General features: G+C 37.8%; 1 protein-coding gene across 1 annotated transcript in view; it reads right to left on the minus strand.

The window, feature by feature from the left end:
* The window catches only part of ppp1r14c (protein phosphatase 1 regulatory inhibitor subunit 14C), a 62,546-nt gene that overhangs the window by 3,063 nt on the left and 47,339 nt on the right, over window positions 1–12,144 (minus strand). The window contains exons 2-3 of the mRNA XM_062977451.1: window positions 4,322–4,405; window positions 3,140–3,172 (exon numbers count right to left, since the gene is read on the minus strand). Coding sequence (XP_062833521.1) covers window positions 3,140–3,172; window positions 4,322–4,405 — 117 coding nt within the window. The remainder of the gene's footprint in view (window positions 1–3,139; window positions 3,173–4,321; window positions 4,406–12,144) is intronic.

A 12,144-nucleotide genomic window follows, 5' to 3' on the forward strand; every position in this document is an offset into this window, starting at 1 on the left:
TTCATCGTCTGAATTGCCTCCCTGCCCTTTGCATTCTCCACTGATAAACAAAAATCCCTCCCGAGACGTGAAAGCTCCCGAGGATCAGTTAGATGAACCTCAAAGGCCTAGAGAATGGATGCCTAAAAGCAGCATAAACCTTAGAGCAGAGAAAGCAGCATATACGTAGTTTAGATCAATCAAATAAATATAAAACCAACCATTAACTGGTAATAAATCAGCCTTTGCAAGCCTTGATAAATGGGCTGATTTTCCCTTTTTTATGAAGTACAGCTGAAACATTTTTGCAGAGTCCACTATAAACACTGCATGTTGTTCCTAACAGGTTCATGTAATATCTAAACAGCCATTAGGTGGCGTTGAGAAACCTTTTACTGTTGCCAAAATTTTTGTGACCCCCCATTTTCAGTTATGTGACGCCATTTGGGTTGGTACCTAGAATATAAGAAACTGTGCTATACATTAGCAATAGGAACTACAAAGCATCTCCAAATCTAGTGACCTCTTGCAAGTACATTAAGAAACACTGCTAATTGCCAAACAGCAACATCTGGAGTGCTAGATGACTCTCATCTCAATTCAGAGAAAGAATCCAATAGCTTGAAATACAGGCTGTTTTTGTTGTTGTTGTTTATTATCTTGCCCTTGGTCTAGACCCTCTTCCTTTTTCCTTCCATTTTCCCCAGCATCATTATCTCCCCAGCATCATTATCTCTTCCAAGCTTTCCTGTCCTCTCATTATGTGGCCAAAGTACTTCATCTTTGCCTCTAATATCCTTCCCTCCAGTGAGCTGTCAGCATTTTTTCCTGGAGTACGGACTGGTTTGATCTTAAAATTGCTCTCACATTAGTCAACTTCTATAGAGCACAGGAGCCTACTGCTTTTGTATGTATTGTTCCCATTGCTCCTGCTTTTTCATTTTTCATCTACTGTCATATTCCCTTATGGAATGTCCTAGAAGTGTATTGTACATGCAAACAGCTTGCAAAGTATACCTCTCTCCCACAATAGTGCCACTTGCCTAGAAAGTATTTTAAAATGTTGGCACCCAACAATAAGCTGACTTTTGAGATAAGACAGCCTCAACCTCAAAACACACCGAAGTACAGTATTCATTTCTCTCAGACCAATATTCAGGCAGGGAGGGACTTTCTTTCTCCTTAAATAGCTGAAAAACATTTAATCCTAAGAGCCTAGTGCCATGAAAACAGCAGACAAAAAAGCTGGAAGTTATGCATGTTTGCTTAGTGCAGTATTAAAGCTGGTGTATCAAGTGGCCATTGTTTTACAACACATGGAAGATGTCCAAACATATTGCATTTAGCAGCTGCACAACCCAGCTGAGTAACAAATAAACTGTCTTAGTCAGACCCATCTAACGCTGTGCTGTCTCCAATGGCTGGCTGGAGATCTCCTGGGGTTTGGAGAGGGAGATTTCTTTTGATCCCAATCTGGAGATCCTGGGAACCCCTCCTGTGACTCTTTACCTTACAATCTTTTGTTTCACAGCAACATACATCCAATTGCTAGTCCCAGTGAGAGGAGGCCCACTGGCTAGTGTGAAATTGATAAATAAATTATATTGATTCGTTTGGAGACTTATGCTAGATTTAGGCCACAGGTTGCAGCAGTTAAAACAAATCCCATACATCTCCACCTGACAGATTTCACTGTCAGAACTTCCATGCTAAAGTGGCACTAAATGAAAAACACCTGCATCATTTAAAGAACTTCCACATTACCTTTCCATGTTTATTTTGATTGTAGGCATTTTCCAAACATAGCATCTGTATGCATAGACCAAACTACTGCAAACATACAACAGCAAGCTTCTTAAATGTACCTTTAAAGCTAGCATTATTTTGCTCAGAGGCTATGTTTGTAGTTTAATTATCTATGTTGACCAAACTATGCTCACTAAATAAGGCCCTAAACTCCAGTGATTCAGTATGCAAGCAACTACATACTGCAGGATGAATAAATCAAAGATGAAGCACACACACACAAATCTATATTTCCCTACATCTTACACCTTTTGAAGTTTGGGCATGAAAGCAACATTACCAAGTGGTCCCTGGATATTGTTCTTACCACATAGAAACCTAAAGGTAACTTCAATTTTATTATGTTCCTCTTTGAAAACAATATGAGACGGATTCTGAGCATTGGGATTTTTTTAGCCCACCTTTTTCATTCCACCAGTATTTTAAAAGGGCAGCATACCTCTACTTTTACTTTTGAAACCGATCAAAATGCCAAGAATGTTTGTGTAGCCCCACTTACAGCCAGTGTAACAACTAGGTCTGAATATCAGTTACAGAGTCAGATGCAAAAAAAACTGGCCAGGAGTTTTTGCAAGTGATAAGCACAATATCAGACACTACTTCACTTGAACATCAATACTAGTAGGCAACTTTTCAAGCAATTTACCCAGTAAACAAAGCTTCCATGCATTTTAGAGTAACTGAAATTCATTTTTAAACATCAGATTAACCAAGTCAACTGCTTTACTTACTTGTAATAACAATTTAAAGTTATGTTACAACCTGCCCCTAAACACCAAAGTATTCCTAGCATAAGGGAAAGTTTCATTTCTATGATTAAACAAATATTCCAACAAAATTAAGGATTTATTATCTTCCCTACCACATACATTCAAAACCTGGGGGGGGGGGGGGGGAGATAAATTAAGTATATCTTACATGTACCAGAATGCAATAATTTACACACTCATATCCTAAAAACACAGATCCCATATCAAGCTGGTTCAACCCTGGTTGGTTGTTGAATAGGGGACTTTTAACATATACCAGGTCCCATTGGCTATATTTCAAAGGCAGAAATTGGCAAAAATACATCTAAGTATTTCTTATATAAGACAACCCTATGAAATTCATGGGGTCACCATAAATCAATGGGTGACTTGAGGACATACATATATACACATACACACAGGTTATTAGAGAAGTACAATTTCTTCTTTTGAAATTATTACTGGCTAACAAAATTGAAATCCACAAGTATCTAAATTGCTGATCATTCGAACATTTTTATTTCTTCAAGACATTCCAGTAAATATGATTTCTTAGAACACACTAGAATATGTCAAGCTTCTAATTTCATGTAAAATTTGCTTACCTCTGTAGGTTTGTAGCAATCCACAAGTGCTTCCTAGAAATAAGATGATAAGAGCATCTGTTGTTATATGAACAGCCTTTCCTTCTTTTTTTCTCAATCTTTCTCATATCAGAGGATTGAATACTCTAGAATAGCTATGGCACCTGCTAGCAGATGAAGGCAGTACATCATATGTTATGTGCCTTAAATTGTTTCCAACTTATAGCAACATTGGGGCAAAGCTATTGTGACATTTTCTGAGGCAAAGAGTGTGTGACTTGCTCAGGATCACCCACTGGGTTTTCATGGCTGAGCAGATTCAAACCCTGTTCTCCAGAGTTGCAATCTAATTCTCAAACAATTACACCGTGCTGGCACTAGTGTACATCAAACAGGCTTCTCTCATACATGAAAACCTCAGTATTCAGCATTGTTGAATCTAGTCTGCAGAAATAACTCCTACTTATTCAAAATCCACATGTAAGTTATGCATACAGAGGAAGGGGGTGGTTCCTTCATTGGAGCTCCCTTCCTCCCTGACCATAATAAATGGAAACTGACTAACTGGCAGTAAGATGCTCTTAGCAAACCATGCATGCAAGTCTTTGGGCACACATCACTAATCCAAACTAAAGCCCTCCAATAAATGCTGCATCATTCTGTGCTATAAGAACTTAATTTTTAATATTCTAACCTTGCAGCCCTCATGATTTATTAGTGTCCTTTCCAAAGAATGTTTTAGGCTTCTGACTTAGATAGCATCGGCTCATCTTTTAATTCTATTTGTAAGTGGTCCTGAGATCTCCTGACACAAAGCAGAGTATAAATATAAATAAATATTAATAAATAAATATTAATTAATTAATGGGAGCCCCCAGTGGTGCAGCAGATTAAACCACTGAGCTGTTGAACTGCTGACCGAAAGATCAGCAGTACAAATCTGGGGAGCGGGGGGAGCTCCCACTGTTAGCCCCAGCTTCTGCCAACCTAGCAGTTCGAAAACATGCAACTGTGAGTAGATCAATCGGTACTGCTCAGGGGGAAGGTAACGGCACTCCATGCAGTCATGCGGGCCACATTACCTTGGGAGTGTCTATGATAACGCCGGCTCTTCAGCTTAGAAATTGAGATGAGCACCAACCCCCAGAGTCAGGGGAAAGGTTTTACCTTTATTTAAGTAATTTGCCCACTCTCCCAACTAACTTGTAATTTGATGGCTCTCTCCTCTTCATTAGCAGCATCAAGAAGGTCATCAATGTCAATTTCTACATCTGGCATCTCTTCTTCCTGCAAAAGAGAAAGTTAAAGTATTAGACTCAATTTCATTTTAGCCAAGTTCAAACATGAAATAGTGGTGTGTTTTCTTCTCCCTCTTTCTCTACAACACACAAAGAAACACTCACAACGCTGCCTTCCTTTTCTCAGTCTCTTTCTGCCACCTGATAGTTTTAGGTCCAGTCCAGGCCTGTATTGTATTGCTAAAGTAGCTGCATTTGCACAAAACTCCTGCCAAGACATACAATTGCATATGAGAGTATAAATGTATAAAAATTTCAGGTGCTGCTGGACATCTTTTGTGATGAAACAACTGAAAAGAAATCTCCCCCAGGTCTTCAAGTTAACCTCAGGGAATATTTTAGAACAATAGCTCTCTAACGACAGTAAACATCTGCTAAATGTTCCCAGGATATTGCGAAGAGCAGTCAATCAGGCATGAAATATGAATATGCCATCCCCAGGCCACATCCTGTCATCTTGCAGCTGGGAAGCAATGCATTATGGACAGGAACTCTTAACAGATAGGAAGGTCTGTGTGCACGCGTGTGAATGAGAGAGAATATTTTAATCCAGAAAATTATATCAAATTTCAAAATACATACTAAGATAGCTCAGGGTGCAAAATACAATACAAAAGTTACTGAAAATCATAGGATTCTTCATCAGACATAGGTGTTGATCTCTTTAGGGGGAAATGAGATTATGGAAATTCACAGAGCTGGGAAATCTAGAAATCTTAAATCTGTGTTCATATTTGGGGGGGGGGGGGGATAAATTAAATATACTTATATATAGGTCATAATGACCTATATGGTATTCTTGACCTATATGGTATCCTTGGCTTGACCTTGAAGGAGCCATGGCTGACAGGGAGCTCTGGCGTGGGCTGGTCCATGAGGTTATGAAGAGTCAGAAGCGACTGAACGAATAAACAACAATTGAAACACTACTGATTAGTTAAATCGCTGACCTGTTATATTTCTGATAGGAAAACAGAATGAAAATCACATTAAAATAGCATCTAAATGAGAAAAATTGCTCATTTGATTCTTGTGTGTTCAAGAAAATTCCCTTTTAGGTAGCTCTGTGGATGTGAGTTCAGTCTTAGTAAGAGATAATACAACCCCTACAGGCACATAGACAAAGAGTTCATACAAGTGCTATGAAATCATTTCTGTTAAGAAATGGGTTGACCAATCTGTTTAAACATAAGGTTTATTTGTTGTATTATGTGCTTTCAAATAGATTCTAACCTAAGGTAATCCTATGATATCCCAGTTTTGTGGAAAAGATGGGAAGTAAACATCATCATCAACATCATCTGAGGAGAGTTATGTCTTGCAAAGTAGCACCAAGATTTTTCTACCTTTCTGGTTGAAAGTATTGACTTTGAATTTGTTTTATGGTTAACATGGCCATCTTTGCATTTATATATTTTTCAAATCTGTAGTTGTTTCTTTATAGAACCATGGTTCCCAAGCTTTGTTCCTGCAGTCGTTTTGAACTTCAACTCCCAGTCATCTTACCAACTGTTAGGAATTGTGGGAGCTGAAACACAAAATACCTGGAAGACCAAAGGCTGGGAACCACTGTATAGACTAGAGCAGTAGTTCCCAACCTTTGGGCCTTCAGATGTTTTGGACTTCAACTCCCAGAAATCCCAGCTAGTTTACCAACTGTTAAGAACTTTGAGAGCTGAGTCCAAAACACCTGGAGGCCCAAAGGTTGGGAACCACTGGACTAGAGTAATATTTCTCTACTCCTCCAAATGTTTTGGACTTCCATTCCCACAATTCCCAACAGCTGGTAAGGTATCTAGGATTTCTGGTAGCTGAAGTGCAAAATACCTGGAGGAGCAGAGTTTGAGAAACACTGGATTGGAGAATGTAGACTTCTCCCAGCCACCATTTTGAACATTAGAGGGCCATTAACTAAACAAATTAATCGCAGTGAAATTAATTAGATACTTGTAGGAAACAACAAGTAACATAAACACCTTGTGTTGCAAAGTCTTTGGTGATAAATTACTCATGGTTTAAAGTAGAACAAAGATAAATGTTAGCTGCATAAACTACAAGGGAGGAGCTAAAAAGCCAAATAGAACACATGTAATAGACTACATCTCAGTAAACCATACAGAAGTGTTGCAATTTTTGGTCTTCCTGGACAACCATTCCCATCATCCTATGCCATTAGCTTTACTGACTTGGCTTAATGGAAGCTGAAATTCAATGTCATTTAAAGGCCCAGAAGTTGGCTATAGTTGTGATAAACAAACAAGTTATATTTCTAGCTTCAAGTTTGAATTTTGAGAAATCACATTTCTCTATATGTGTATGTACGTACATGCATACCTCATGGACAGTTGCGTGTTTCCTTTGCCCCAGCCCAATGTGAATAAACCATTACATTGCTGTGATCTCTTCCTACCAGAATCCAGGCACTACACAGACTTAGAGCTCATTTAACTGTCCCAAAACTCTTAGGTTAATAATGTTATTTGCCTTAGACTCCCTCTTGGGTGCAATCTAGCTACTATTAAACAAACATTATTAAGGTCAAGTCTCATATAAATCCTTGGTGTGCTACAAAGCAAAATCTCCCAAATGTTTAGAGTTTTTAAATAAGTAAAAAATGTGTGTTGTGTCCTCAGAGGCCAATCCTGTTAACATACTTGTCCCTCATCAATGCTTAGAATAAGAGTCAATTCTCTTCTAAAATGAAAGTATGATGTTTGCCTAGAGGCCCGTTTATTTTATTTAATATTTCATGAGAATGTGCTACTAATTGCAGATCACATTGTGCCATTCTCTCAATGTCATTTTCAAAGGGGCAGCCCTGCAATAGTGTTGCTGGAAACATATCAACAGAGAATCAAAGAATAGGTTCTTATCGCGAGAAATAGTACCAAATGTGTTAATTAATTGTTACTGGATTCACATTTTCAGAACTTGTCGAATTTATAAAAATCTCCCAATACGTATGAGTTTGCAAAACAGCTCAAATTGAAACCCTTCCACATTGCTTAGGTACTTAGTTAAATGCTAGAAGAAAGTGTCTATCTGGAAATTTATTTGCTCCAGGCAATATACTAAGCCAGAAGGAAGGCGTGTCATTGAACTGTAAAATCCTGCCTGCTGTGGCAAACTCACAAGCTTAAAGCCAATGTGCTACATTTAGGTAACATTTCTGGATGAACAGATCTGGTTTTGAGGACACATGAGGCTACAGCTTAGAGAAGGAATTGTCTCCTTCTCAGGGCCCTTCCATACAACCATACAGATGCTTTAGGCGATCCCTCGTAGTTCAAGGATGATGGTCCTTCATTTCTTGGAAGACGCCTGTGCGTGATTTTTTTTTAAATGTGTGGAGGTCGGTGCAAGGCTGGTCAACACACAGTCTTCACAGATTGAGGTCCCAGCAGTGGTGTGATTAACACAACAAGAGTGGCTTCTCAGTCTGTTGCAGCCTTCTTCTGCCTTCACAGCCGTTGTAACATGTACCATGTTATCCTCCGCCTGCTCTGCCGTTGAGGTCTTTGGGTCTTCGGATTGTTCTTGGTCTGGATCCTCCCCTGTGGCCACTCCTGGGAATGTGTGACTCCTGTGGTTGTGCCCGCAGGTTCACTGGAACACACAAGCCCCCTCACCACATCAAGGTGACAATCCATCGAGGGGATCAATGTGGATATTAAAATCCAGTTCAATGTGGATTTTATAGAGCTGTGTGGAAGGGCCTTAGTCCTACACATAAAAGCAGTCCCACCAGTGGAACTGCCACCCACCACCCCAAAGAAAATCTTGTCTTTAGTAGCTGTTTCTGTGCTCCTGACAGCTGGAAAGGTTCTCTGACCAGTATTATGTAGTGTCACGTAATCACTGTGCTATACTAATATTGCTCAATAATGCAGTAAGCTCAACATATCCACGAATTCTGCATCTATGAGTTCTACCATCCACAGATTGAAAATATTTGAGATAGGGAGAATCCTTAATTTTGACATTTTATATACACCATTGTACATCTACAGATTTTGTTATCCATAGAGAGTCCTGGAACTAAACCACAACAGATACCAGGGACCTACAATACTTATATACAAATAGAAATCAGTTATCAAAAATTAATTATATATGGTATTGTGATTGTTTTATCCTCCTAACGTATACTCCTAACGCATTTGATATAAAGAAATCAAAGCAACTAGTTGGTAGTTGGTTCAGAAAACCCACTTGCAATTTAAAACTTTTCTACTAAATTACATCTTCTGTCTCTAGTGTTAGAGCACGCTGACAAGTATTCCATAATGATACACCTTCATGTTACAAGCATCTTTTTTTTTTTAGAGTGTGATGATATTCAGGCACAAATATAGACATTTGTTTAGCAAAGAATGGTCTTTTCTGTTTCTCACTGTTCTCTGATTATTTTTCTGTTTGAGATTCCAACACTGGCAAGGCAGTTTCTACCAACTCTCTCTGTTTCAACTGGGTATGAATATGATATATTATACATACTGGATTGGATCCAAAGGACCAAAATTATTTCCCACTCAAGTCATATGGATCAACTATGCATTTTATACACAGCTTCATTAAAAGAAACTGCTGTTTTGGCATAGTTGATCTATCCCAACAACAGTGTATATAAAAAGATGGATTCTCCCTGGGAATACCATGCCCCTGTTCTCTAAAAAAAGGAAATACAGGGAAAGCTCCCTTTTCTTTGCCCAAAGATGGCTTTTCCCTGACCTCTGCCAGCTACAAACCACTCTTGGCTAGTAATGCAAGAAGAGTTTATAGCTCACCAAGCTGCTGCCTGCACTTTCCCTGCTTTGACAGCCAATCTCCTTGGGGATCAGCACAGTTGAAAAACTAATTACTTCTACTCTACTGCAGCAAAATGACTGCAATTATGACTGGAGTTTTAAATTATCTGGCTATCACATGAGGTGGGCTTTCATGAAAGACTTTGTAGCAAAGGCTTTTAAAAAATAGCTCCTGCAAGCAAGAATATGTTCCTAGCAAATTTAATTGTCAAAGGAACAAAACACTGTCTATTAATTTATTGCTATATATGGACTTATTCGATTTGCACACCTCTTTTCTCCCAAGTGGAAATCAAAACAGCTTGTAAGTTAAGTTAAAATAAAACAGTGAACATGGTATGGAGTACAGAAGTTTCCAAAAACATTAAACCTTCAAGTTTCTATGTTTCTGCTTGCCTGATTTTTAACTATTCACCAGTGTCATGTCATTCCTGCCACCTCAAAAAGCTTGAAAGGATTTGGAAATATCAACAAAAATTGTTAAAGAAACTAGTCATGTTGCAAAAAGATACACAACTAAAGTTGGGATGAAAAGATATTTATGCCTGATAGAGAATTTTCATCCTTAGACGTGACCGGAAAAAAAGTTTGGAAAACCTTTGGAAAACCTGAGTGTTTCTCTCAATGAAGTCAAAGCAATCAAGTCTTCTTACTATATCACAAAATCCAATAAAGAACAAGAACATTTAAACTCTATTTAAGCAGCATTTTTTTTCCAAAAAAGTGTAATTCTATTATATCAATAGGGTTTACTGTTTTTAGTCTTAGTCCCCACATGGCCAAAAAAGATGGTTGGCCTCTGCCTGCATTGAGATCCCTTGAAACCAACTGAACTACAACAGAAACAAGATCTGATACAAAATGTAGACCCCTGACTCTAATTTTCTGTTTCTCTCCTGTACATTTTTTTGTTAGTGTGTGTTCAGTAGTTAGAGATTTTGATGTAAGGAAGAAACACACCAATGGCTTAGAGAAAGAAACTAAGTTTTATTGTAGGAGTTCCATTCTGATAGAATAATATAAAAGTTACTCAGGGTGCTACTTTAACCTAGGGCCCTTCCAAACAGGCCCTATATCCCAGGATTCGATCCCAGGTTTTCTGCTTTAAACTGAATTATATGAATCCCCACTGCAAAATAATCTGGGATAAACAGAAATCCTGGAATCAGACCCTGGGATACAGGGCCTATCTGGAAGGTCCCCTAGAGATATCTTGGAGGATCAAGAAAGGACTCATGGGAAGAAGAAGTGGAAAAATGTCTCTAAGATTAACAGTTTATATCTTAGAGGGGTCAGGATAGGGAGACATAGAAGGAAGATGCTTCAGGCTACTCAAACTATCTAACCCTATTACTACTAGCCCACTGAGAGGCATTTTTCACTCTTCAATGCTAAGTGTTGATGCATTTCCAGCATTTTTAAAGTCAGTAGAGTTCTGAAATCTTGCATGAGGAATTTTGTACATTTTGGTTGGCCAATAAAGGTTTGTGGCTTTTGGAGTCTAACATATTTTCCTGTACTGATAACACAGCTATTCCTGAATATGTTTACTGCAGTAGTTTCTCAAAGAACATGGGATTCTTCATATCACTAACAAATGGAAAAGGAGCTCCATCTAATAAAAGCAAAAAGTATGTCTGTAAGATAAGAAAATAATATTCAGATAGTGAGCATGTCTTATTTTCATTCAGGCTCTGACAAAATATAACAGCAACATTTGAACTGGATGAAGGTCCTTTTTAATGAATTTCCAGAATAAGTGATAGCCATGAATCCCATGGACATTCTACGATCTGGGCTCTCCATCTGCCTAAACAGACCCACAGCTGTTTTAATGACTAGTTAAAGGTTCCCAACCCCCAGCCCTGGCTGGTAATGCCTAGACACGCCTCAAAACAATCAATCAATCTGGATGACAGGAACTTGGACAACATTCCCACTGGAGCACAAAGACAACCAGAAGCAATGCTGAGCCATTGTTCATGGGCCCGAAGGGGTTGTGTTTGTATCCAAAGGTACAGAAATTTCCACCAGCATCACCAAACACAAGAAATTAAAGGTTCTTAAAAGTTTGTTTTCACTCCTTGATACAATTGAGTCTTGCATAAACACTATTATTATTATTATTATTATTATTATTATTATTATTATTATTATTATTATTATTAATTATCTACCTCACCTTGCTGCTTAAGGCAGGACAAAACATAATAAAACAGAACACTATTGAAATACATATACTATAACAAGGAATTCACACATATGTGTGAATAAAATTTAGTACTGGGGCTCACATAAACATTGTGATATCAATTATGACTGAGGAAACCATTAAGATGTTTGTCTTTATTCTTAATTATTTTATTTTCATTTTGTACTAATTTTACTAACAAAAATAGTAACAAATAAATTACAACATTACAAAAACACATCAGCAATGAATAATACAAAAAAACCCCAAAAGAAATAATGTGGTTTTTACTGTTTATTATCCAGTGTTTATCTTTTTTTTTCTCTTTCAAATCTTTTATCTACTCAAGATCTAATTTTTCTTACACTTAAAAGATTCGGCACTATGAAATAAGGAATGGAATTTAGACATGGCTTTATTAATATTGTGTAATTTATTGTTGCTGTTTTCATGTGATTTACTTTATTGTCGAATGCTCTGTTATGTTTATTTTGAATTGTTTTAGTCTACTGTGGTATTTTACGGCATTAAATGTTTGCCTTTTATGTTGTGAACCACTGTGAGTCCCCATGGGGAGTTAGAAATAAAGTTTTACTTACTTACTTAAACATGTTCTGAAGCATATCTTACCAATAGTGAGTAATTTGACCTTGTGGCCCTGCACGTTCTGCATTTGTATTTACATATTAAATAAGTAGGTGTCATATTATCCAAAATGTAACCTTTCGG

The sequence above is a fragment of the Anolis carolinensis genome, chromosome 1 (genome assembly GCF_035594765.1).
Source record: "Anolis carolinensis isolate JA03-04 chromosome 1, rAnoCar3.1.pri, whole genome shotgun sequence".
NCBI lineage: Eukaryota > Metazoa > Chordata > Lepidosauria > Squamata > Dactyloidae > Anolis > Anolis carolinensis.